Source organism: Stegodyphus dumicola, chromosome 12, assembly GCF_044657685.1.
Source record: "Stegodyphus dumicola isolate Sdum_Otavi_A_Nest chromosome 12, ASM4465768v1".
NCBI classification, from domain to species: Eukaryota; Metazoa; Arthropoda; class Arachnida; order Araneae; family Eresidae; genus Stegodyphus; species Stegodyphus dumicola.
Window position 1 is genome coordinate 28,715,529 of NC_140779.1, and position 14,025 is coordinate 28,729,553.

A 14,025-nucleotide genomic window follows, 5' to 3' on the forward strand; every position below is an offset into this window, starting at 1 on the left:
AAAAAAATCCAAGAATGAGTGCTCCTAAAGTTGCTGCTGATTTACAAGAATTATATGGAGTAATTGTTAATCCTGAGACTAATAGAAGAGTAATTCGATCTACTGGATATCACGGTAGAGCAGCCAGGAAAAAATTCTTCGTAAGTGAAAAGAAAGAAAACTTAGACTGGCTTTCGCAAAATCCAAGATAAATAAGAATTCTGATTACTGGAATAAAGTTATATCTGCTGATGAGAGTAAATTTAATATATTTGGTTCTGATGGTAGAATTTTGGTGTGGAGAAAACCCAGGTAAGAATTTCGCAAACAGAACTTGGTGCCAACAGTAAAACATGCTGGAGGAGGCGTTATGGTATGGGGGTGTATGTCGTCCGCTGGAGTTAGTAATCTTGTTTTTATTGACAGTATAATGGATCATTACAAGTATATTGACATTTTAAATCAAAATTTGATATCTTCAGCACGAAAATTGAACCTTCATAACGATTTTAAATTCTACCAGGACAATGACCTCAAGCACAGTACTTTGAACGTTAGACTCTGGCTGCTGTATAACTGTCCTGAAATAATAAAAACACCACCACAATCTTCCATTAACTTAATCCCATAGAGAATATTTGGCAATAATTGGAATCAAGAAATCGCAAACACACCATTTCTTCATAACAACAATTAAAATCGGTGCTTCAAGAAAAATGGGGTAAAAGTACTCCAGAAATCACAAAAAAATTAGTCCAATCCATCGCAAGAACATTAAATCATGTTTTTAAAGTGAAAGGAAATCCAACAAAATATTAAAACCTTTTAAAAACTAAAATTTTTGGATAAATATTTGATGGAAAAGTAAGTGTCCCATCACTTATGTGAGCCATTTTTTGCTCCGTTCTAAACAACTGTATTTTTATTAAATTAATATTTTAATATTTTGAGAAAATGTATGTTATGTAATAATTGTTACTAAATTTAAGTATGAAACACTCCCACAAAACATTTTTACATATTTTTTTAACTTATTTTACTATAGTTTCCTTTTGTAAAGCACAAGTGTCCCATCACTTTTGTGAGACACTGTAGATACCTATGGTAAGTCAGTTAATTAATCTAACGCCAGTTACAAGAGTTGAAAACTTTACTCCAGTGATCTTAAACTGGCAGCCTTCGAATCAATTTTATGCGTCCCACAAAACATTTCAATTATGTATTTTTTGCAAATATGTTGTTCCGAAGATTTTAAGATTTTAGTTATTTGAAGTTCGAATTCATATTTTTTAATAATATGAATTCGGACATGCATTAGAAACAAACATTAATAACGCATTAGAACGTCTATAAATGAAACTCATTAATTTATATTGTGACATAAATCTTATTCAAAGATTTGAGGATGCAGATTTTATTAACTTTTCTTCGTTTTTGCTAAAAAATGCTCATTTGCGAATTTTTTTCATTTAGAATAATCGTTTTTGCTTGGGAATACATCAATACGTAAACAGCCCTTTTTCAGAGTTGAAATTTAATAAGAAAAGAACCCAATTAATTGATCAGCATGTACAATTTGTGATTAAAATAATTACTAGAAACTTCTCTCGAAGGCTATAAACTTCATCAGAGAGAGGCAAAAAATATAATTATTTACACACCAACATATGTATTTTTTATTTATGTCACGAAGAAAAATTTAATAAATAAGAGAAGAGTATTATTTATTCTCAAGTTTTGTGCTACTTACTAAATTTTCTTTTATTTTTATTAATTTAGAATAATTAAATTTTTTAAGTAATTTAGAATATTTTAATTAATTTAAACAGTTTACAACATTTAAATGAAAGAAAGTTATTTGATGATTAATTAAATACCTAGAATTATTTGAAAAAAATGTCAGTCTAAATTTAATATTTAACTGTCAGTATATTTGAATTACAAAATTTGACAAAAATAAGTCTTACAGGTACCAAACTTTAGATTTCAGTTGGAAAATCAATAAAAATTTAACATTTTTCCTTTGCTTTTTATTATTATTGTTGTTTATGTATGTTTTAATAAATACTTATTAAGGGACTTTTGGTATCACGTTTCCAACACTTTATTGATACTTTTTGTGTCATACACCTCCTAAATGCTTGTCCCTCTGCCCATAAGATTTCACAGTTTTTATACTTGTGACATAAGCTTTGAGAAAATGTATGGACTTCTGGAAAACCAGTAAACAAAGGAGAGAAGGTTTACTTGTGAGTACTCACTTCAATCAGGAGCTAGTTTAACCTGTAATTTATCAGGACAGGAAGCATTTCATACTTCTGAATATTACAACCTTATTATTTCCATAAGTTCTGGAGGTTTAATTTTTTTGAGATTTTAATCGCTTGGAAATATGTAATATAAAAAAATGAATGTACTTACCGGTGGTAACGGGTATACCTTCATCAGTAAATTGCTGGAAAGAAATATAACTATAATAAATGTTATATGTTAATATATCAGTTTCAAAAACTGCTGAATAAAAGAAAATTAACAATGAAATAATGTAAATTATATTACTGAGGAAGTGAATTACGACAGATTATCTGAAAAAGCAGGATAAAAATTGAGATCGTTTACAATTGCCGTCACAAAAATACCAGCATCTTTAGACCCTTTTTTAAATGAGATGAAGATTTTCTCTAACTCTTTGATGTTGAATCCTTTTGCTTACGCCACTTCAGACATCGTACCAAAAATTAATACCGCAAAGAAATATTGTTAGGAATTTTTGCATACATGTGAATAATTTTAGTGAAATGATTTTCGAAATTGTAATACTTTTTGCGTAATGTAGCACAAGAGGCTTGAAAGAGAAGATGTTCTGCCGGAAAAATACAGATACAGGGGCACAACTACTTAACACTGAGATTGGCGAGATGTCGCCAAGCTGGCGATGGTTTTGGCGACTAATTTTGTCGCTAAATTTGACGAGAAATCGCCAAAAGTCGCAAAATCTGGGCGACCATTTGGCGAAATTTTGGTCTGTCCCCTGCATAACTGTAATCAGTCCTATACGTAACTGTAAGCGTATTTGATCCTCCTATGCCTTCCAGTAATTTCGAGAAGTGGAAGTTACTAGAGACTTCTCGGCGACCAGGAAAAACTATATAAGATTGAGAAGTTTCTCGGTAACTGTCTAGTTCAGAGATGACTACGGAGTATTGAGATATCTCCATATGAGCTCCGCTCTCTAGATGGGCTTTGGACTGCGTTCCGTTTAATGTTCATAGTAATTTGAAGTGTAATTACTGATTCTGCTCTGAGATATTGAGAAGAGCTGTGCAATTACTTTCTGGAAAATTCCAGAAACGTGAAATGTTTCTTTTGGTAAAAATAAATTTTATCAAGCTATCATCGGTTCTGGGTACACTCAGTCTATTACACATGCAACAATATAAATGAAGAAAGTTTTTAAATGAAGTTCCCAGCCTGAAATCCAGAATCGCTAGCTTAAATATCACCCTCTGCAATAGCTAAAACGACCTAATAAATTTCTCGATGTTACTTTTTAATGATCTTATTGCTTCAGTTTCATTTACCTATTAGTTAAAAGCGGCCTTAAATGCGAAAGGCATAATGGAATTAAAAAATGGGCTTTTGAATTCACTTCAAAGAAATTTTGCTAAATTTTGCTTGTCATACGCTTTGTCTCACACCAGTAGCACCATTATTTTATGCTTGGCCACTTAAATATGAAATGTGTGTATTAACCAATTTAGAATTACTTATAATAAATGCGGAAAATCTGTCTGCAATAGGTAGTACAGTGCTCTGGTAAAAGTTTTAGGAAATATTGAAGACTTTACTGCGATATTTAAATCTATACAAAGTTCTAAAATTTAATGCAACTGTTTGCTTAGAATTCTATTCCTAAATCAAGCGAAAATTCGTCTGCAGGAAAAGTTCAACTGAACGCTGTTTTATTAGGATAAGACAAATTTCGATATTTAATTATGCTGACATTAACGCCAAAGTAAGTGAGCCTATCTGCGTCTAAGAACCCATGAAAAAAGCAATTATGGTATTTACAATATCATTTAACAGCTTAATAAAACGAGTATTTAAATTTTCTACAGTTGTATGACTTGCACACAACAGTGGCAGTTTAAAGTTACCCAGTATATTTGAAGACATGGAGAACAACGATACTGAATATCACAACTCTAAAATGACTGCCAGCAATGAAGACAAAATTTTATAGCGCCATGGGTTATTGATTGCAAACGATTTTGCTCATTTAGAATGTTTAAAAAATTAGGTGCAAAATCAATCTTATTTGATGACTGTGATTTACGATTTTTTTTTTTTTTGGAAGCAGGCAAGATGAAAAATTAACAACGCCTTCATCGGGAATCGAATCACGGACCTCTGGGTACTGGCGATATTTCAAAGTTTCAAAATGTTGTAAAATTTTGACATGCCGTTCATCTTTGGCGATTAAACAGTTCACATTCAATAATACTTCCCTGGACCCTGTGTAAGTACTTAGCAAGTAATTGAACGTATATGATTTATTTTGAATGTACAGAATCAACTGAATTTGTTTCAACGATTTGTTTCAAATCAGGCTAGAGTTCACGGTTGAAAGACAGTTCGCAGTTGTAAGTCACTCTGTCATGCAATAAGACTGAATATTTCAAGATCTATGAACATACCTTGGGGCTCAAAATTGTGGCTTGAGCAAATATCTTTACCTAACGCATGTCAACGCATCATAACATTATTCTTCGGTGTCTCTTCAGCCATAAGTGAACTTTTCAGCCTTTTAAATATATTTCATAAATACTTTTAAATGCTTATGATATAAGCATTTGTGAATGTAACATTTGAAATTTATTTTTTTCGAATTCATTATGATTTGTGTTCACCGTGTTCACATCTGTCATTCACTGTGATTACATTTTCAAATTCATTGTGACATTCGTTAATATCGGGTCAGTCCATAAGTTCGTGCGCATTAAGAGTATGCGTGGAATTCACTATAGCGCATTTATTAAAACAATACAATTTTGAACCTGTTGAAACTTCTCATCGTGATCTCATCCCCCTGATGGAATGCTCCGTTACATGGAGAAGCAAGGGGCAGAAGGTATGGACATTTTATTCTTTCGTCGCCTACCAGATGTAGCTGCACGACGATAGAATGAGTGTGAGAGACAATACCATCACACGATATTTTTTACCAAGAACTACTAAAAATTTTTCTTTATTTTTGAATGTAAGGTTTTTTACTCATTGATCTTAGGGTATTTGTTCTTTTTATGACTCCTATTGTGCTAGAACTTGACATCAAAAATCACCATTAATTTAATTGCATGCTGTACTTTACCGTGTCAAATATTGTGCTACAAATATCAAGAGTAATTTTACAGTTAAATTTTAAGAGTTCTGAAACCCCCACCCCTTATTCCGTAAAACTCGACTTTTCGGAAACTCGACAGTCTCTCAGTCCACATTATGTCGAGTTTGCGAGACTCTGTTGTATAAGCAAATGGACCAAATCATGATCAGAAATTACAGATTTATTCGATTCCATAATAGCCATTGGTTGATGAATATCTAATAACCATCTAATCTTCTCTATAATAAATCTCAATAATAACCACCAGTATACTTCAAACAAGCTAGCTCCAGTATTCTTTGGGAAATCAACTCCAAGTCTTTTGCCATTTTTAAGAACAGTTGATATCATCATTTAGTTTCGCGTATCAAATTTCGCTTTTTTTTTTGAAAATTATGCCCCGGACTTAGTTATATTTTCAGTTAAAGGATGAGCGTAAGACTATGACAAACATGAAATCTATCATTGGAAAAAATAAATAATGCGCTGCAAAAGTACAGTATTAGAAACGCTTTACCAAACATCTTCCGTTTAAGCAGTATGCTTTTGTTCGATGATCTGGACTGCAGTCTGTTCCGAAAGGAAACTTTCCATCTTCATAAACATCCATCTGATAATGTGTATCTTGCCAAACTCGGTCTTGGCAAGCAACAATGCAAGCAGAATGGGGGTTGCCTGTAAAACATCAATATAAACATTAGCGTTAATAAGATAATATGTCTTAAGGAATAAATATCTTTTAGTACGTTGGACCCAAATATCAGAATTAGTGTTTCTAATTAGAAAACTGAATTGCAATTCTTGAGCAATTTTTCTATTTAAAAACCCTAAATTGAAAAAAAAAAAAAAAAAAAAAAAAAAAAAAAAAAAAAAAAAAAGAAAAGTCCAATTAAGAAACAGGCTCACCAGCGACCGAGCGGTAAAGTAGCTGAACGCTGGTAGTCGGTCCGAGGTTCGAATCCCGCGAACGGGCTGGCTGCATGGGTGTTTTCGTGGTTTTACCCATATGTAACGTGTATACGAGACAGTTTCCCTTAGAAAGTCCTTCATGAAGGCATCCCTTCCCTTAGGCAGATAGTCCTCTAGGCTTTGTCGTAATTAAATAACCTAACCTAACAATTAAGAAACATGAAACTGAAGTAAAGAATTCAGTTTTCTGGCATGATTTTCTCGTGCAGTAATTACTGATGTGTACATGAAATAATTTAAACGAGACACATGCAGATCTCTGAGTGTTCTATTGTAAAGAACCCCACGCAAGTAATTATACAGATGACTATAGAATTAAAGCTAATTCTTTTTAAATTTCTGAAACAGAGTTTTATCTGATCCTTGCTTGGTCCACATTACAGAAATATTAACAAAATTCCTTAGCCATCAGATAATAATGCAGTGATCTAATTTTCAGTACCTTTTAAACTGAAATACTCTCGAAAATTATTTGATTTATATATTTCATTATTATCCTGAGGCTGGGGCCCTCATTAAAAGTAACGCCCCCTTCTTTATCAACGTCTCAGATCCAACTCGCTAATTAATTATATTAAAAATATTTTTAATTCGTAGTTAATCACAGTATAGGCTCAGCTAACCAGCAGCCGAGCGGTGAAATCGCTGAACACTGGTAGTTCCGATATGGCTTCGAATCCAGACGAACGGGCTAGCTGCATGGGCGTTTTCGTGGTTTTCCCCATATGTAGCGTGTATAAGAGCCAGTTTCCTTTAGAAAGTCCTCCCCGAAGGCATCATTTTCCTTAGGCAGATAGCGTGCTTTGCCATAATAATAAACCAGAACTAAAATCATAGTAAAAGTAATGGTGACTCTGTTTTGGAAAAACGGTCTTCTCCAGTAATAAAGAGAAACCCTTAATTTGCATATAGAGAGAGATACGAAGTCGTTCAAGTACCGAAATTATCCAATTCTCGTCAAAACATGAAATCACCCAGATGTTTTCCAACTCAGAATCAAATCCATAAGTAAATTATCAGTTTAAACATTTTAACAATTTGACATCTAGAAAGCTGGGAGAGAAAATATCTTAAAAAAGTGAAGTTAAGATTCTTTTAGAAAAATGAGGTCAATTTTAATGATGCGTTTTAAACTTAAAAGAATGCTGGATTACACGTAGCCCAGGCAGCACGCCTACGTAGAGTTTTGATGGAATGAGGGTACGGAATTTTCTGCATGTTATTTTAACAAAAATTATACCTGAAAATATTGTCGACTGTTTATCGTATTTTTCATACGTTATTTCTCCGAAAATTATGCGAATCTAAAGGTACGGAAAAAAGTACTGGCTTCATGGTATTTTTCATTCATTACTTTTACGAATACTGTACGAATTCTAAAGAAAAATGAATATAAAATTTATGCATTCAATATACCGATTCATTTTTTTGGCATTTCACATTTATTATCATTTTCTCATGAATACGAAAAGGAAAAGTACACAAAAAATTTTTCCTCACACAACGTTTCAACATGATATTCTAATTATTTCTGTATTTAAATCATTAAATTCAAAATAATTTCCTCCTGCTTAACGCGATGAAACTGAAAACTGAATCCTGGTGCTTTATATAAATTTAAATTACTTTAATCATTATTTTAACAATCCATCATACATGAAGCTAAAATTTTACATGTGGGAGAAACTTTTATGTATATTTTCAAAAGAAATAATTGCGAATATTTTTGACTTAAATATTTGCAAAATAATTTATAAATTTTGTTATTCCAAATCCCATCAAACTCGTTTATTGTACTGGGTGAGATCTGTACTCTAACAGTATCGGCTCTGGGGAAACACGTGTCCTGCTTCTACTTAACATCTATCCGAGTAGGTAGAATGACGGCCATTCATTTAGATGTCGCTTTCACCAAGCTCCGGACACTTCTTTATTGTATGTGCGACAGAAATTTAAGAGGAAAATGTTGTAAAGACCCGGCTAGTTATCCTAGCTTCTTACTAATTTATAATAATCTAGATATAATAAAAATTTTGAAAATGTGAATTAGCGTAATGATAGTTTGATCGTCGTCCATTTAACCACTTCATTGGTCTGAACCGTAAGGGGTTTGGAAATTTGGAGCCTCACGAGAACCTGCGACTTAAACACAACGCAGTTTTAGAAATTTTGATTACTAAAGGATATCGATGAAAATAAAAATAAAATTCATGCATTCAATACACCGATTGATTTTTTTGGCATTTCACATTTATTATCATTTTTCCATGAATACGGAAAGGGAAAACACACTTCACCCTAGAATAATAACAATTCAGTAAATTCTATGATTGAATTTACTGAATTGTTATTATTCTATGGGAACTGGTGATCGATCTATATGTACGGATATTTATTATCTGGTGTTTTGTGATTTGTGTGTGATTTTAGTGAAATAGTTTTTTATAATGTGGAAATGAAATGAACTTTAGAATTTCAGTTATCATTATCTATTATTATTATTTACGTTTTCCGCCATAAGGCACTACACGGAAGGGAGGGATGCCTTCGTGGAGAACGTTGTAGAGACATTAGGGTATTTTTGTGTTGCTTAATGTGAGAATATTGTAGAGATATTAGGTATTTTTGGAAGCAAGCAAGATGAAAAATGAGCAAGCACCTTCGCCGGGAATCAAACCACGGACCTCTGGAATACTAGCCCAGTATGCAGAACCATTACACCACTAAGGCTCGCCAAGAAGGCGGGAGAAATACATTATATACTCACCCTTTTAAAGGGGGACTGGGGTTTCTTTTTAGGGGACCCAATCGCCAAATCTTGGGTGTGGAAATTCCTCATACACAACACTTTCAGGTCGGACGCCACTGTAGAGACATTAGGTATATTTTTGGAAGCAGGAAAGAAGAAAAATAACAACCGCCATCGCCGGGAATCGAACCACGGACCTCTGAAATACAGTCTCAGTGTGCTGACCACTACACTACGAAGGCACGCTAGGAAGACGGGAGAAATACCTTACATACTCTCCCTTTTAAAGGGCGACTAGGGTTTTAGGGAACCCAATCGCCAAATCCTGGGTGTGGAGAAGCCTCATCCAACACCCTTTTAGTTCGGGCGCCACTGTAAAGATATTAGGTTAACTGGAAAAGCAGGAGAGATGAAAAATTAACAAAGCCTTCGCCGGGAATCAAACCGCGGACCTCTGGAATATCGGCCCAGTGTGCAGACCACCACACCACGAAGGCTCGATAAGAAGCTGAGAGAAATACCTTATATACTCCTCCTTTTAAAGGGCGAGTGGGGTTTTTAGGGGACCCTATTGTCAAATCCTGGGTGTGGAGAGTCATCATCCACAACCCTTTTAGTTCGGGCGACACTGTAGAGACATTAGGATTTTTTGGAAACAAGAGAGATTGAAATATTAGCAACCGCCTTCGCCAGTAATCGAACCAGGATCTCTGAAATACCGGCCCAGCGTGCAAGAACCACTCCACCACGAAGGCACGCTAGGAAGGCGGGAGAAATATCTTACAACGTTCTAAGGGAAACTGGCTTTAATGCATTACACATAGGGAAAACCACGAAAGCGCCCACACAGCCAGTCTGTTCGTGGGATTCAAACTTCGGACTGAGCTACCAGTGTTCAGAGACTTTACCACTCGACCGCTGGTGGCTTCAATTAGTATTGAGAACATATTTGTTTTCCAAGGCACCTGGGAAGATTGTATTCCTATTGAGTTTCATGTTTAGAATTAATTGACTCATTTGAACTTGGATGAAGTAATTTACTTTTAAAGACATGTATTTATCGAATTTTTTTAGGTTAGATTAATCACTCAGTTCCACATATTTATAAGTTTATTATTTTTTTTACCTGGAACCAGTGTTGAAAGAAAGTTAGCTTACCAAAAAGTTAAAGCTTTTTTTTTTTTTTTTTTTTTTTTCAGCACAACAGTGCACGAAACGAATCAGAAGATAATTTGGACTTTATCTGGCATTGCATAGAAATGAATAAAAGGGCATAATACACAGCATCTAATTTGGAAGTTAGCACTGAACCAGCGTCATGCAGACATCTTCCATATTCAACTACACCTGTGCGTTTTAGGTCTATTTATGAAGTATGCGCAAAAATGGACCGGACTGCTTTTCCATGTGGAACTATTGCCTTTTACCGACTGAGAGAAAACTTAAATTTCAGAATGGTTTTCTTCAGGCAGTCGTTTCCGTCAGAGATCAGCTAGGCTTTAGATGGGAAGCTGAAAATTTTGTGAAACCACAATGTCCAATTGCTATAAGAAAATAAGTAGTCAGAATTAATCTTTTACACGAAATCCTCAAAAAAGAAACAAATGACCAAATTTTATAATTTGTGTCCTTGGAAACCATTAATGATTTCATATTCTGAGAGCGAATGGTTACGTGTGTTTACGGATGCCTCTTGTGTTGGCTGATAGTAGTAGTGCAGCTGCTGGTTTCTTTTGGAAGCTTTTTTCACTTTACAGTCCAGTTGGAAGGTATAGGACTACTTTTGATGCTGAGATCATGGCCATACGCATAGCCTTAACTCCAATGACAACTTGAATATTTTTCAAAGGATGTCATACTCTCTGATTCTAAAGCTGCTTTAGCTATTTTCTCTTTTGAATCACCAATGCATGTTGATGTTTTAAAATGTCAGCAATTTCAAAACAACTTAGCTCAAGAGGAAAAAGAAGTTGCCATGAAATGGATACCATCACACTGTAGTTTTCATGGAAATGATAAAGCAAATTTGCTGGCAAATAAGGGGGCTAATATTCTGCAAATAACTGACAACCACATCGCTTTTTATACTACCAAAATACTAATAAAAATTAATACAAAGAAGTGCTTTGGAAAGACGTCACCGAAAGAGAGAGTCATAAATTGCGGATTAACAGAATATTTGCCACTTTTTTAAGGCCCAGAAAGAAACCTGCTGCTATCTTTCTTCTTGTTACTGGCCATGATTGACTTTTGAAAAATCTGCATTGAATGAGCATAATTCCAACACCAATCCGTAAATTGTGAAGCCTCCATGAAGAAATGAACGCCTAACATCATCGTTGACCCGCACGCAATGTTGGATCACTCTGTGAGAGATACTGGGAGGAGAGACACAAAATAGATTTAAAATTTATATTGTGGACTCTTTTTTTTAGTTTTGCTATTCTCTTTCGTCTTTGATTGTTCTGTCTACAACTGATTTTGTAATCTGCTATTAGAAATAAAACAAATCTTCACTATTTTTAAAGCATGTAGCTTAAAATAATTGTAATTTTTGAGACTTATAAAAATGTTATATTTATTTTTGTCTGAGGTTATTCGATGAAGAATTTCTTTTAAATGAAGAAAGAATAGTTGATGTAAGCCATAAATTCGCCGAATGATTTGGGGAGACGGAAGTTTAAAATTAGAACCAAACTTTAAACGCATATTAATTCGAAATGGCTTAAATGATTTTTATAAAATTTGGTATTTATTCATAATCAGGCGTAAAGTCAAATTACGGAATGTTCGGCATTAGGGAAAAGTATGGCATATCGTTTCAGAAAAATTCCAATTTCGCACTAAAATAAAATACGTGCGTTCGAGAAATGTTATATATGAAATAATCGCATTGAAGCATGGAAAATGCAAACTGAATTTCGTTGATTGACCAATTCCAAAGAGATGCACAGAACATTCTAATTCTTTTTTAATTCACTGTACATAAATTCCCACATATAAATGTGTACATTTGAATATACATGCTGAAAGGATAGACTTGCTGAAAGGATTTTAGAAAGAATGGTAAATTGCTAAAATTAATTTAAATTTGCTTATTAATGTACATTTTGATGAGGTTTTGAGATCTTCACAGAAAACTTATGTGTAATATTATAATCTAAATTTATTTGTGTAAATGGAACTTCAATTTATTAAAGAAAAAGAAATTGTAGAGTTCCTCACTTTGTAATTCTAAGTTAATGTTGGAAGTGAAGAATCTTAAGAACTGATAAGCGAATAATCGCTTAAGTTCGGGTGACAAGAAACAACAAGATAGAAGGGTAACTAACCCTTTATTATTCCAATAAGATTTAACAAAACTCCGCCTGAGAGTGTACAAACAAAGCCGACACTTGGGCCTTGAACTTAAGAGACTAAGAATTCAACTAAAATTAAGATTAACTAAAGAAATATAGCCGAAGTTATCAAGATTCAAATCGAGTTGGTCCCTTAACTTATTTGACTACGAAGCTTAGCAAGGGCCTGAGTACAGCCGAGCGTAATAACAGCTTTGAGAGGGGTCTGGGTCATAATACCGACAGCCGAAATCCCGACAAGCTAGAATCCCGCCCGACTGTCCAAAACCCCGACAGGGCCGAAATCCCGACAGGGTCAGAATCCCGAGTGTCCAGAATCCCGACAGGGTCGAAATCCGACAACTTAATATCTAAATACAAACATTCAATTTAGCTTAATAAAATACAATTTTTAACTAAATATTACATATTACTAATTAAAAGCTTAAATCAAAAAATCATAAAAATTATGTCATTACTTAAAATAATTTTTAACAAATTGAAATGATCGTTAAAATTTGAAATGAAGATTTATAAAATTCTTTTTATTAAGAAAAAGAAAACATCACTTACACATGCAAACGACATATTTACAGTGACACATTGTGAGCGATACCACGAAGATATTCCATCACAGGTCCATAGTTCTCTCTTTCTCCTATTCACATAGATTATAAAAGGCCTAAAAGATAAGAAATGACCTTCGCGTGAGGTCTGCCGACCCTTTGTCATTACGATGTCCTTCCGTAAGCAGCTGTGGAAGTATGTTAAGAGGTCATTAGGCCTTAATGGGATTTCGCCCGTGTCGGTATTTGGACCCTGTCGGGATATTGGACAATCGGGATTTCGACCCTGTCGGGATTTTGGCTTGTCGGGATTTCGACCCTGTCGGGATTTTGGCTTGTCGGGATTTCGGCTGTCGGGATTATGTCCGGATACCCTTTGAGAGAGAGAGAGAGTGGCCCAAAAAACGCAGACGCGCGTAAATCAGAAACTCTGATTCTCTCTCCCTCTGTAAGTAAGTAACTTCGTGGTTTAAATACCGCTCCTCCTCATTAAATAGGGATTCCAAAACTACGTTCTAGCCGGAAGTAGTAAGTTGAAGTTAAGAATTTAACAGGAAAGGATATCTTAAAATTTAACTGTTAATAAAATTAACATAATCCTTACAAAATAAAAAAACAGGAAGAGGATGCCTAAGACTGTAGAGAATTCATAACGTAGCGTAGAATATATTCCGTAGAAAGAATCGAACAAAAAGGAAAGTAAACCCTTCGAAAACGATCATCTCTATTATATAGTACAGTTTCATGATGTCATTTTGCAGTGCCACATCAAATAGGAGTGCATGTAAACTTCTAACACAAATAAGAAGCAATATTTTTTTATTTAGGAAATTTATGCCATAATTTTTAATGAAGCTCTTAAAAATTAGCTACAATACAAATATTCGCATTTTTCTTACCAGGTTGAGGTGGAAGTTGTCGGCCTTTCCCACTTAACACAGTAGGATATTTCACTCTGTATCTCTGACAAACTTCATTTGCATATTGCTCAACTGATTTTGTAATCCCACATGTCTACAGGAAAAACATATTAATAAGTTC

General features: G+C 34.2%; 1 protein-coding gene across 2 annotated transcripts in view; it reads right to left on the reverse strand.

The window, feature by feature from the left end:
• LOC118204472 (A disintegrin and metalloproteinase with thrombospondin motifs adt-2-like) overlaps positions 1-14,025 on the reverse strand; it is a 209,312-nt gene that overhangs the window by 20,944 nt on the left and 174,343 nt on the right. For both annotated transcript variants that reach the window (XM_085827588.1, XM_085827587.1), the window contains exons 20-22: positions 13,884-13,998; positions 5,880-6,037; positions 2,401-2,434 (exon numbers count right to left, since the gene is read on the reverse strand). In XM_085827588.1, the coding sequence (XP_085683714.1) occupies positions 2,401-2,434; positions 5,880-6,037; positions 13,884-13,998 (307 nt within the window). The remainder of the gene's footprint in view (positions 1-2,400; positions 2,435-5,879; positions 6,038-13,883; positions 13,999-14,025) is intronic.